Consider the following 10,236-nt stretch of genomic DNA (forward strand, 5'->3'; position numbering starts at 1 on the left):
CTTGTTATTGCTACAACCACATCAAACTATGATGATTATGTACCACATTTTATGTATTAGATCGTGACAAATGCAATTGCAATTTTAAAAAGTTGTAGATAACATGGACTAAAAAAAAAAAAGAACCTTGTAAAAATGGGATAGCCATCGGAGACTCAACTTATTTTGATTGGAGAAAAACACAGGAAGTTGAGTTCAATATTAAACAACGGTGTTAATACCAATGTATTGAGCTTTTAATACTATCTTAGTAAGCAATAACACTAGCATACTACCAGATAAAAAGATGATAGTAAACCCTACCAATTATGTTATTTGGTACGTAAAAAGAGCATAGTATCTCCAAGAAAAGATGGAGACAGTGAGAGAGACCATTCAAATTTTCACAGGACTCATTTTTTTATGTAACTTAAAGACAGATTGAACATGGTCTTTCTTCGTCATTATATGTAAAAAAAATTTCTCAAAAAAGCACTGAGCCGGTTCTTCCCGAAGCTTGTCCAAGCTCCTTAAACTGTATAGTGCTGCTGAATCGTGTCAATGTCCAGCCCCTTCAGCTTCACCACTGACTCAACATGTCCCTTTAGAGTATGAAGCTCCCTAAGCCTAGAACACATTTCAAATATTGTTAGAGGAACTTCATACACATCATTCATTATTTCTCAGTATCATACATTAGAAAATGCTAGCAAAATACACTTTCATATAGTCTTTTCAACACAACTTTTATTATGCAGTGAAATTATGTGAATCTCACTACATGATTTAGGTCCAACTCCTTAGTGGACTCCATTCTATTTATTACCACCTTTGTCCCATAGTAAGTGTAGTGTTAAAAAAAGTCACAAATTAAGTGCTATTTTAGCTTTTCAATTTATTATTTATTATTTCTTGTCGATTTTACACCTTTAATGATATTAATGATGAGCAGCAAAAACTGTAAATAAATTAATGATGGTAACATTAATTTTGCACACTCTTTCATCTATTCACTAACTTTGTTTGATCTGTGTAAAAAAAAACATAAGACACACTTATTATGGGATAGAGGGAGTATTTAGTGGGTCCCTCATGAGTTTTACTATGTGTTGAAAAGAGAGTGTATCCGAGAATATGTTGCTCGCATCACTCGTATTGAATGACCACGCACTTCCTAATCCTTTACAAGCACTAGCTTAATGTGATATAATTTAATGGCTTACCTTGCAACTTCGGCACGTCTCTTGGCTTGTTCAGCAATCTCTGAAAGCTCCCTGTAGCTATTTTTGTCATTGAAAAGGTTGGAAGTTTCCGGAGGCTGAAGACCGTGAAGTGTCCTCTGTGCAGCCGCCCATTGAGCTTCCCTCTCTTCTTTACCATAGTCTTTCTTTGTAGTGAAAGCAGTCTGTGATGAGAAATCATGAGCATGATATGAATCTAGATAAACCTCTGGACTATATCAGCATTGCAACAAATGTTAAATAAGAGAAAATAATAATAAAAAAAGAACATACCTTGTTCTCCAAAAGATTATCCCAAGCCTTCCCACTTAGAATATAGCGGATTGCGAATTTGAGTAAATCAAGAGGGATATAGGTTACCACACTGTAGAGCCAGATTACACCAGCCCAACCCCATCCCATTCCCTTTATTCGTGCAAAGCTCCAGTTAGCATATACTGCTATAAAAGTTGCCACCTGTAAATTACAGAACAAGTTATTGTTACCAGTTACCACCAAAGAAAGCCAAAAACACTAAAACACTCATTTGCCTTGGTAACAGATCTTTTCTCTCTACTTTTGGTTGTTTTGGAGAGGAATAAGTGCATTATGTGTGATGATCAAGACACATCTTGAAAACATAATAAAATGATGCTTCTACAATACTTAGGCCAAACGACAATAACAACAACAACAAAGTCTTATCCTGCTAGGTGAGGTCGGCTCAGATCACTCAACAATACATCAGACGCAACTGAAAAAACAACTTTATATACTGCATTGCTGATGGGAGAATAGGAGGTTCAATCTTACCAACTGAGCAATAAAAAATGCACCTAGTAGGAGAAGACCAGGTCTTTCAACAAAAGACCAGCTGCGGGACCTTGTGACGAAGATTAGAGCCTGGCTAATTATACTGACTTGTAGGTATAAGGCTGCCATCATTTTGTCAGGGCTATCGCTCAACGGCCTCACACCAAACTTGTTCTGCAAGAGTGAAAGTTGTGCACATGGCCATTAGGATTTCCACGATTTCCACTAGTCGGCGGTGATCATATTGAGGTAAAAAGAAAAACAAAGATATAAATTATGTACCGAGAAGAAGTTGGTATCTTTCATTGCCCAGAAAAATACTACTGTCATTAGTGCCATGTAACTTCCTAGCACAACTCCAGTAGCAAATATCTCCCTCAGTTTCCAGCTATCAGGAAGTGGAGATGGTTTCACTCTATCCTTGGATATAGTCATAATGGTACCTAAATCAATGCATGGTAGTGTAAGGAAATAAGTTTAAACATTTCAGCAGAGAAAAGTAAAAATAACATGAAGGTCATGAAAAATATTATCTTACCATCATTGAGTATGGCAATAATCAAAACCATGAAGGGTGCAAAATCAAACTTCCAGATCAACGCAATAAACAAGAAACCAAACTACAAAGAAAAAAATAAACCACATAAGTATATGATTCAATTGTATATGTAGAATAAAAATTGACATTTTTTGGTATCAACCAAATTTCAACACTTACCACAATACGAATGGTGATTGAGACAGCATAGATCTGTTCCAAAATCAAAATTTTCGAGATTAGACAACCAAAAACATTTAAATAAAATCAAATAAGTAACTATAAATGCAAGGAAACTAACAGTATAGTTCTTCATCCTCTGGAAAATTGCCCTGCTGGTGAGCACTGCACTAATAATGACACTCAGACCAGGTTCAGTGAGGACAATATCAGAAGCACTTCTAGCAGCATCTGTAGCATCAGCAACAGCAATTCCAATATCTGCTTTCTTTAATGCAGGGGCATCGTTTACACCATCTCCCGTCATTCCACATATATGTTTCCTCTCTTGCAGCCTCTTAACAATTTCATATTTGTGTTCTACCATATACAAAGAAAAAAGGGATTAGAACATTTGAAGTGTTGTTCAATTTGAAGCATAATTACTCTGTTGGTAAATATAGCAGTTTCAATACTTGCATAGAAGCCATGGACTAATAAGGGTGTTTGAAATAGTTCAGAAGAAAAAAGAAATTGATGATTGGTCATCATTATCATTATCATATAAACACTGAAGTGAAGTTATAACTCTAACTTAAATAAGATGCACTCATTACACATAAATTTAAGGGACTTACCAGGAAATACTCCTGCAAATCCATCAGCCTTCTCAATCAACTCATCAACTGGAAGAGCTGAAATAGAAGCATCCTTGTCTTGGCCAAGCAATGCAGATGAAGGGTACATGTTTGTTCCCATTCCAAGCCTTCGGCCCGTTTCCTTTCCAATGGCAAGCTGATCCCCTACAGAATGATAGAGGCACAAGCAATTTCAAAGCTACTTAGCTACAGGATTTCATTATATGGTTAAAGCTTCAAGAAATTATGACTTCAAATCCTACCAGTAATCATCTTAACATTCACACCAAGGTTCAGAGCCCTTCTAATGGTTTCGGCACTATCATGCCTGGGAGGATCAAACAATGGTAGCAGACCAACAAATTGCCATGGTCCACCAGGACTATCTTTTGATTTTTCAGGTACTTCCTGTTTCACAGATCATATAAGCTTTCAATAAAAGAATTGTATTCATTTCAATCAAACAGAAAAGAAGACACAAAGTTATTAGCTTTGCTTACCTGTCTTGCAACACCTAGAGACCGAAGTCCACGCTCGGCAAACTTATCAATTACTGCATGAACCTTTCTTCTGACATCCTCTTTGCAGTTGCAGAGGGTGATTATCTGAAGCAGGAGAAAAGCACGGTGTAAACATCTTTAAAAAAAATATCATAAGATTGAGCCAATGAAACCAATATTTACCTGCTCAGGAGCCCCTTTGCTAGCTCTATGCCAATTTCCATCAGAATCAATGTAGGTCAGTGCAGTCCTCTTGTCTACAGGATTGAATGGAAGGAAATGTACCTCCCTAATACCACTACGTGCCTAATCAATCAGAACATCAAAATTAAATTTTATTTATATCCCAAATTCAAGTTTTTTTTTCTTGTACAAAAGAGTTAGATTGTGTATATATATACCTCCTTTGGGTCAGCAAGCATTCCAACAATTGCAGCATCTATGGCATCTTGATTTTCAGTCCTAGAAGCTCTTGCCGCGAGAAGAATAACATACTCTTTCTCAACACCCTTAGCAAACACCTCAATCAAGTTTCTGTCAACACTCAACTTATTCAAGGTGAGAGTCCCGGTTTTGTCACTGCATAGGACATCCATGCCTGCCATTTCCTCAATAGCTGTCATTCTTTTTGTGATGGCACCCTGCTGAGAAAGCCTGTGGGAACCAATAGCCATAGTGACAGACAACACAGTTGGCATGGCAATGGGAATTCCTCCGATCAAGAGCACTAACAGGTTGTCAATTCCATCCCTGTACCTGCGGTGCTGAATCGGGTACATGACTATGAGCTCGATGACGATTCCAACCGCAATTGAGCAAATGCAGAAGTTACCAATTGCTGTAAGCACTTTCTGGAAGTGTCCAACTTGGTTGGTGCTGTCCACCAGATGAGCTGCTTTGCCAAAAAAGGTGTGCACCCCAGTAGCAATCACAACTGCTTCTATCTCACCCTTCTTGACCGTTGATCCCGAAAACACTTCATCCGAGGGACTCTTTGTTACAGGGAGTGATTCTCCAGTCAGAGCAGACTGATCAACACTCAAAGGATCACCCTCAAGAAGACGAGCGTCGGCCGGAATGATATCTCCTAACTTGATGCTGATTATGTCTCCTGGTACTAAAATTGCAGCATCTTGTTCACTCCATCGGTTATCCCTTAGTACCTAAAATTTGAGGCCATAAAAGTTTAACAAACATTGATTAAAAAGATGCTAGCATAAATAATGCACACACAACCATAAAGGAGTTAATATACAATCTGGTCTCTGAAAGTGGCAACTTGTGTTGCTTTGGTCCATGATTGTTTTCATCCGTACAAATTATTCCTTTGAACCGTGAAATTGTTTACAATTTGACAATTTGGTAGGATAAATTTATGCACAAAACTTAGATACAATTTTTTAGGTACTTTTAGTATTGCTCTCCAATCAGAATTGAAGTTTCACCTCGGTAATCTATGGAGATATTTAATGCAAACCTTTCTTAAACAGATCATTGAGGTGAAACTATTTTTTATTGGGAAACAACATCAAAAGCACCTAAGAAACTGCATCTTATTAGCAAGCCAATACATTCGGGGACCAAAGCAATACAAGTTATAACTTTTAGGAACCAAGTTGTATACTGGTTCCATAAATAAGTTTGAGGGTAAAATAAAAACCTTAGTCTTGGGAGCCAAACCAGCCATAAGAGCAGCAGCAGCATTGCCAGCATTGTTTTCCTCAATAAAACTAATTGTGGAGTTGATCACTAGCAGCGCGATAATTCCGACAAAGTCCTGCCAATCTGGTGGCCTTCCTCCTCCATTTGCCAAAGCAATGGCCATTATAGCAGCAGCTTCCATAACCCAAGACAAGGGGTTCCACATAAAACCCAAGAACTTCAAAAACTTGCTCTCCTGTTTTCATCAAACATAACATCACCTACATGCATCTAATGAAGCAACAAAAAAGCATAAACTGCATTATTATGAGTTTGTGATGAGAACATACTTTTTTCTCTTCCAATTTGTTTGGTCCAAAGACTTGAAGCCGATTGCCCCCTTCCTCTGATGTTAGACCTGCTCTTGAACATTTCAGCTGCTCAAACACTTCCTCTATTGGAATCCGTTCCTGAGGACAAGGTTCATTTCAATGCTTGTTATTTCTCATAATACTACTTAGCAGCATGCACAAACATGTGCATGTTTGGTTTGCACTTGAAAATGTTGAGACATTGGTTCCAATGCAAATCCAAAGGATAAAAGTAAAATGAATGCAAAAGCAATGGTTCTAATCCATTGGCAAAATAAACTTTGCCTCAAACATAATTTTACAACGGAGAATCAAACATGAACTAATGGTTAAGGTATTCGTTTGTTTGAGAGAAAAAAAATGTCACTCAAAACCCAATTACAATAATCAAGCTTTATGAAGTTAGGAATCCATAAGTTTCTACTAACTAACTACTGACGAAGTTGTCCTAATGTCACACACCCCCTCCTCCAAAAAAAAACCGCAAATTACTATTCTTTTAATTAAGAATGAATTTATCATACTTTAGTCCTCAAAATATGATCTCTACTATTCCTAACAAATTGAAGAATTTTGATGTGACGTTTTAAGAATAAGAGTAAACGAAGCATTAAGAATTAAGAGTAAAATAATATAAAAAATAATTAAAATAAATATTGCATTAATTTATCTTCCAAGACAAATACTTTTAACTTATTTATTGATTTTATTCACCCTACTATTCATTAACTATTTTTAATCAATTATTGAAACAGAATTTAATTTATCTTAAAATTTTCAGTAGCGATTACATGGAATTTTATTGTTAAAAAATAAAATTAAATATAGTTCTAAAAAATAATATTTCATAAAACGGGAAATAATTTTTTTTATATACCCAACTTTAATTGTGTTACATTACCCATAAATTGGCTAAGAAAACATCACCCATAAATTATTTTAATTTTCCTTAAAATTAAATTTGAAAAAATAAGAACATAGAGATGGGTACAAAGTTTTAATATTACCTTTTGCAATTTTACTTAATAAGGTTTTGATCGTTTACAAACCAATCCTTTAATAATTGGAAACAATAAGAACTTATGCTTAAGGAAGATTAAAAACCAATAATAAAAACTCTAAAGATTAAAACTCAAATAAGTATAGATAAAAAAATATCAAATAAGTAAAAACAATAGGAGTAGATACCTGGATGGTAAAAATCAATATCAAATAATTAAAATTATCAAAATCAAAGTCTACAAATGAATAATTATAAGAATCAGAATCCAGATCAAGTAAAAATGAAGATGAAAAATATTCATTTTAACCAAAACGTTTAAATCTTCCAAAATTCTGAAGCTGATGATGATTGAAATTCAGTTTAGATTCAATTCTATAAAAACTTTTTAAATTTAATTCAACAATAAAATTAATTATATTTTTGTACAAACTACAATTTAAGAGATAATATTGGCTTATTGCAATACAATCAAAGAGTAAATAAAAAATTTTGATTTTTTTATCATTAGAAATTAAATTCAGTAATAAAAGTACCATAACTCATACATATTAAACCATTTGGTAAATAAAAAAAATTGGATTGAACTACTCTAATGATTAAGTAAAAATGTATAAAGCAAAAAGCCACTAATGTTTCCATCCTTAATTCCAATTAAAGCATCTAATTTTGTTCACTTTAAAATAAAGTCAAATGTATCCTTATTTTTACTTCATTTTACTTCATATTAGAATAGAGAGAGCCGTGCCGTACGCGAAGAAAAAACTATTTCAAGTCGTTATTTGCTGCCACTAACTATCGTACGGTGCGGATTTCTCGGAATCTTACGAAATCATTTCTTTCTTCTTCGTAAAGCAAAAATATCATCACAAACAATAACCTCTTTTTATTATTTATTTTGTTTGTATTTTTTTCTTTTATTAAAATAAAATGTGTTTTTTCAATTCATGTAGAATACATCATTGCAGAGAAATCAACAACTTAAAGTACGATTAAGCTCCGGATCAAGGATTAATTTTATAATTGACTCAAATGACCGAAACTTATAAAAAATCTTACAAAAAGAATAAAATATGTTTTTTTTTCTTTAAAATATTCTTTTTATTCTATAAAAAATTATATGTTTATAGTTATTTATTTTCAATAAATGAATAAAACCTGTTTTAGTCTTAAAAAAGGATTAAAATTATATCACTTTTGATAAATATAGAAACTAAAATTTTATAATTTATAGAGATTGAAGCTACTAACATTTTAAAATATTTTGAGAGATCAAATACATTTTTACTCATCAAAATTATTAGTAGGGACCAATAGATATGAACTCGTATGAAAAAGCAAGCAAGTAATAATCAGATAATTAATTGTGAACTTAATAGCTTGCTAAAAATTAATAAACTTAATAGCTTGCTAAAAATTTCATATACAACGAAAATAAAAGTTGAAAAATACGATAACAACCCAGAAAAAAAAGGGGATTTCGGTTGACTCGGCGAAATAGGTCACACCGCTAATCATCAAATGACGTTTGGTAGTAGTAACTTCCGTATGGTAGGTAGTCACCAAAATACGTATATCCCAAATACGTATTCAAATATGTATGTCTCAAATACGTATATCCTAAGAAAATTCAACTTATCTTCCATATATTCATTAAAATAATTTTGATAAATGATTACCCAAAAAAATTGTATCTTCTATTAGTGTCGCTAGCTTGTTGAGTAAGGCCGTGAAGGGAGAACTTGCTGCTTACTTGCTATCTTCTAAAGGGAAATAATCTAAATCATCAAGAAAATCAATAATAATAATAATAATAATAATATATCTATAATTATGTATATATGGATTATAATAATATTCTTACTGAGTCAAATCTCCAAAAGAAAATAAATTAGAAATTGTGTCATGAGAATCTTTTACCGAAAAAAAAATGTGTCGTGAGAATTTAACTCTTCGTGTAGTACACTGTTAGAATATCCAGCTCATAAAAATCACTGGCCTAAAGAGGGTTTTCACGAGTTTGGAGAGGGAACAAAAAGGGAACGTGACTGCAAATCCAAGTATCATTCAGTACCCGTGAATTTATTTTTCTTTTCAGAAGAAGAAAATCGATTTTTTATAAATAAATAAAAAGACGTATTAAAAGTAATTAATGATGAAATAATTAAAATACTACTAATTTTCGTTACTAAATTTGATATCTAAATTTTCGTTGAAAGAAAGAGAAAAAAAAAACACAGAGAAATGGTGAGAAAGGAAATGGTTAAAGGGCATATTGAAAGTCCATAAGAAAATAAATTAATTAAAGGGTAGATAGAAGAAAATTAAAGAGGAACAAGGAATTAAGAAGCAGAATAAGTACCAGATCGACGTTCTCGTTTTTGATCTCTTCGAGGCTGATGCCACCCATGTTGAAAGAAAGAAGGAAAAAGAGGAAGAGAACTGAAGAAGGAGAAGAGAAGAAAGAAGGTGTGTATATAGTAATAATGAGTGTGTGTGAATTATGTGAGGAGAAGAAGATAGGGAGGGTTAAATAGAGGGGATTGGAGGGTGCATGAGTGGAATAGTCCAAAAGAAAATAAATGCAGAGAGGGAGGAAAAGGAGGCAGAAGGAAAGAGATTGAAGCTAAGCTAGCTAGGCCTTGAGAGAGGTGTTTGGTGATGTGAAAGTGAAGCCGTGAACTTCTCTGGGTGCTCCCGTTCACTTCACTTTTTTCTCTTTCAGTTTCAGGGTCTCCTCTCTTCTCTTGTCATATACTTATATATAATATATATAATCATCATTTGTGGCTACAGAGAGTACAAAAGCTTTGTCCTACCGTGGTAAAATTTTACGATTTAACGGTGATATGCTTTTTTTGCCTTAAAAAAAATTATATTATCATCAATAAAAATCAATAAAAAAATAGTATAATTTGTAAAGCCTTATAAATTAATGTCTTTAGGATACTATTAAAAAATTAAAAGGAATAGAGTTATGTTCGATAAAATTAGTTAAAAATTAAAAAATTATTTGATAACAGGAAGATAATAGTTAGAAGTTGAAAATTTAATTTATAAAGTAGTTGAAAATTGTAAAATGAGATAAAAGTAATAAAATTATGATTTATTTTTAAAAAAATAATCACAAAATTTGATAAATATATTAAAGATAAAAGAAAAGAAAATATAAAAAAATAAAAGTTAAACGTTTTAATGTTTTAAAAAACACTAAAAATTATTAAAAAAAAATATTTATCAAATGGTCAAACTAGTTTTTCAGTTAGTAAACAAACATAATCTAAGTTTATAGCATATATATGTCATGAGGGATCTCAAAATTTCATGTTGCGGGGACAACATAAGGCATGCGTCAAAAAAAATAATACATGCATGTA

General features: G+C 33.0%; 1 protein-coding gene across 1 annotated transcript; it reads right to left on the reverse strand.

Moving 5' to 3' along the window:
* Positions 1–149: 149 nt before the first annotated feature.
* Positions 150–9,597, reverse strand: LOC114392905 (plasma membrane ATPase 4-like). Its single transcript, XM_028354158.1, has 16 exons — positions 9,222–9,597; positions 5,839–5,958; positions 5,508–5,744; positions 4,249–5,010; positions 4,031–4,153; positions 3,848–3,952; positions 3,611–3,755; positions 3,348–3,512; positions 2,852–3,090; positions 2,731–2,763; positions 2,551–2,632; positions 2,295–2,455; positions 2,013–2,186; positions 1,494–1,676; positions 1,203–1,384; positions 150–606 (listed from the first exon to the last, which is right to left on the reverse strand). Exons 1-16 carry the CDS (start codon positions 9,267–9,269, stop codon positions 510–512), a joined length of 2,856 nt encoding a protein of 951 aa, XP_028209959.1. The 5' UTR covers positions 9,270–9,597; the 3' UTR covers positions 150–509.
* Positions 9,598–10,236: the final 639 nt, after the last annotated feature.

The sequence above is a fragment of the Glycine soja genome, chromosome 17 (genome assembly GCF_004193775.1).
Source record: "Glycine soja cultivar W05 chromosome 17, ASM419377v2, whole genome shotgun sequence".
NCBI classification, from domain to species: domain Eukaryota; kingdom Viridiplantae; phylum Streptophyta; class Magnoliopsida; order Fabales; family Fabaceae; genus Glycine; species Glycine soja.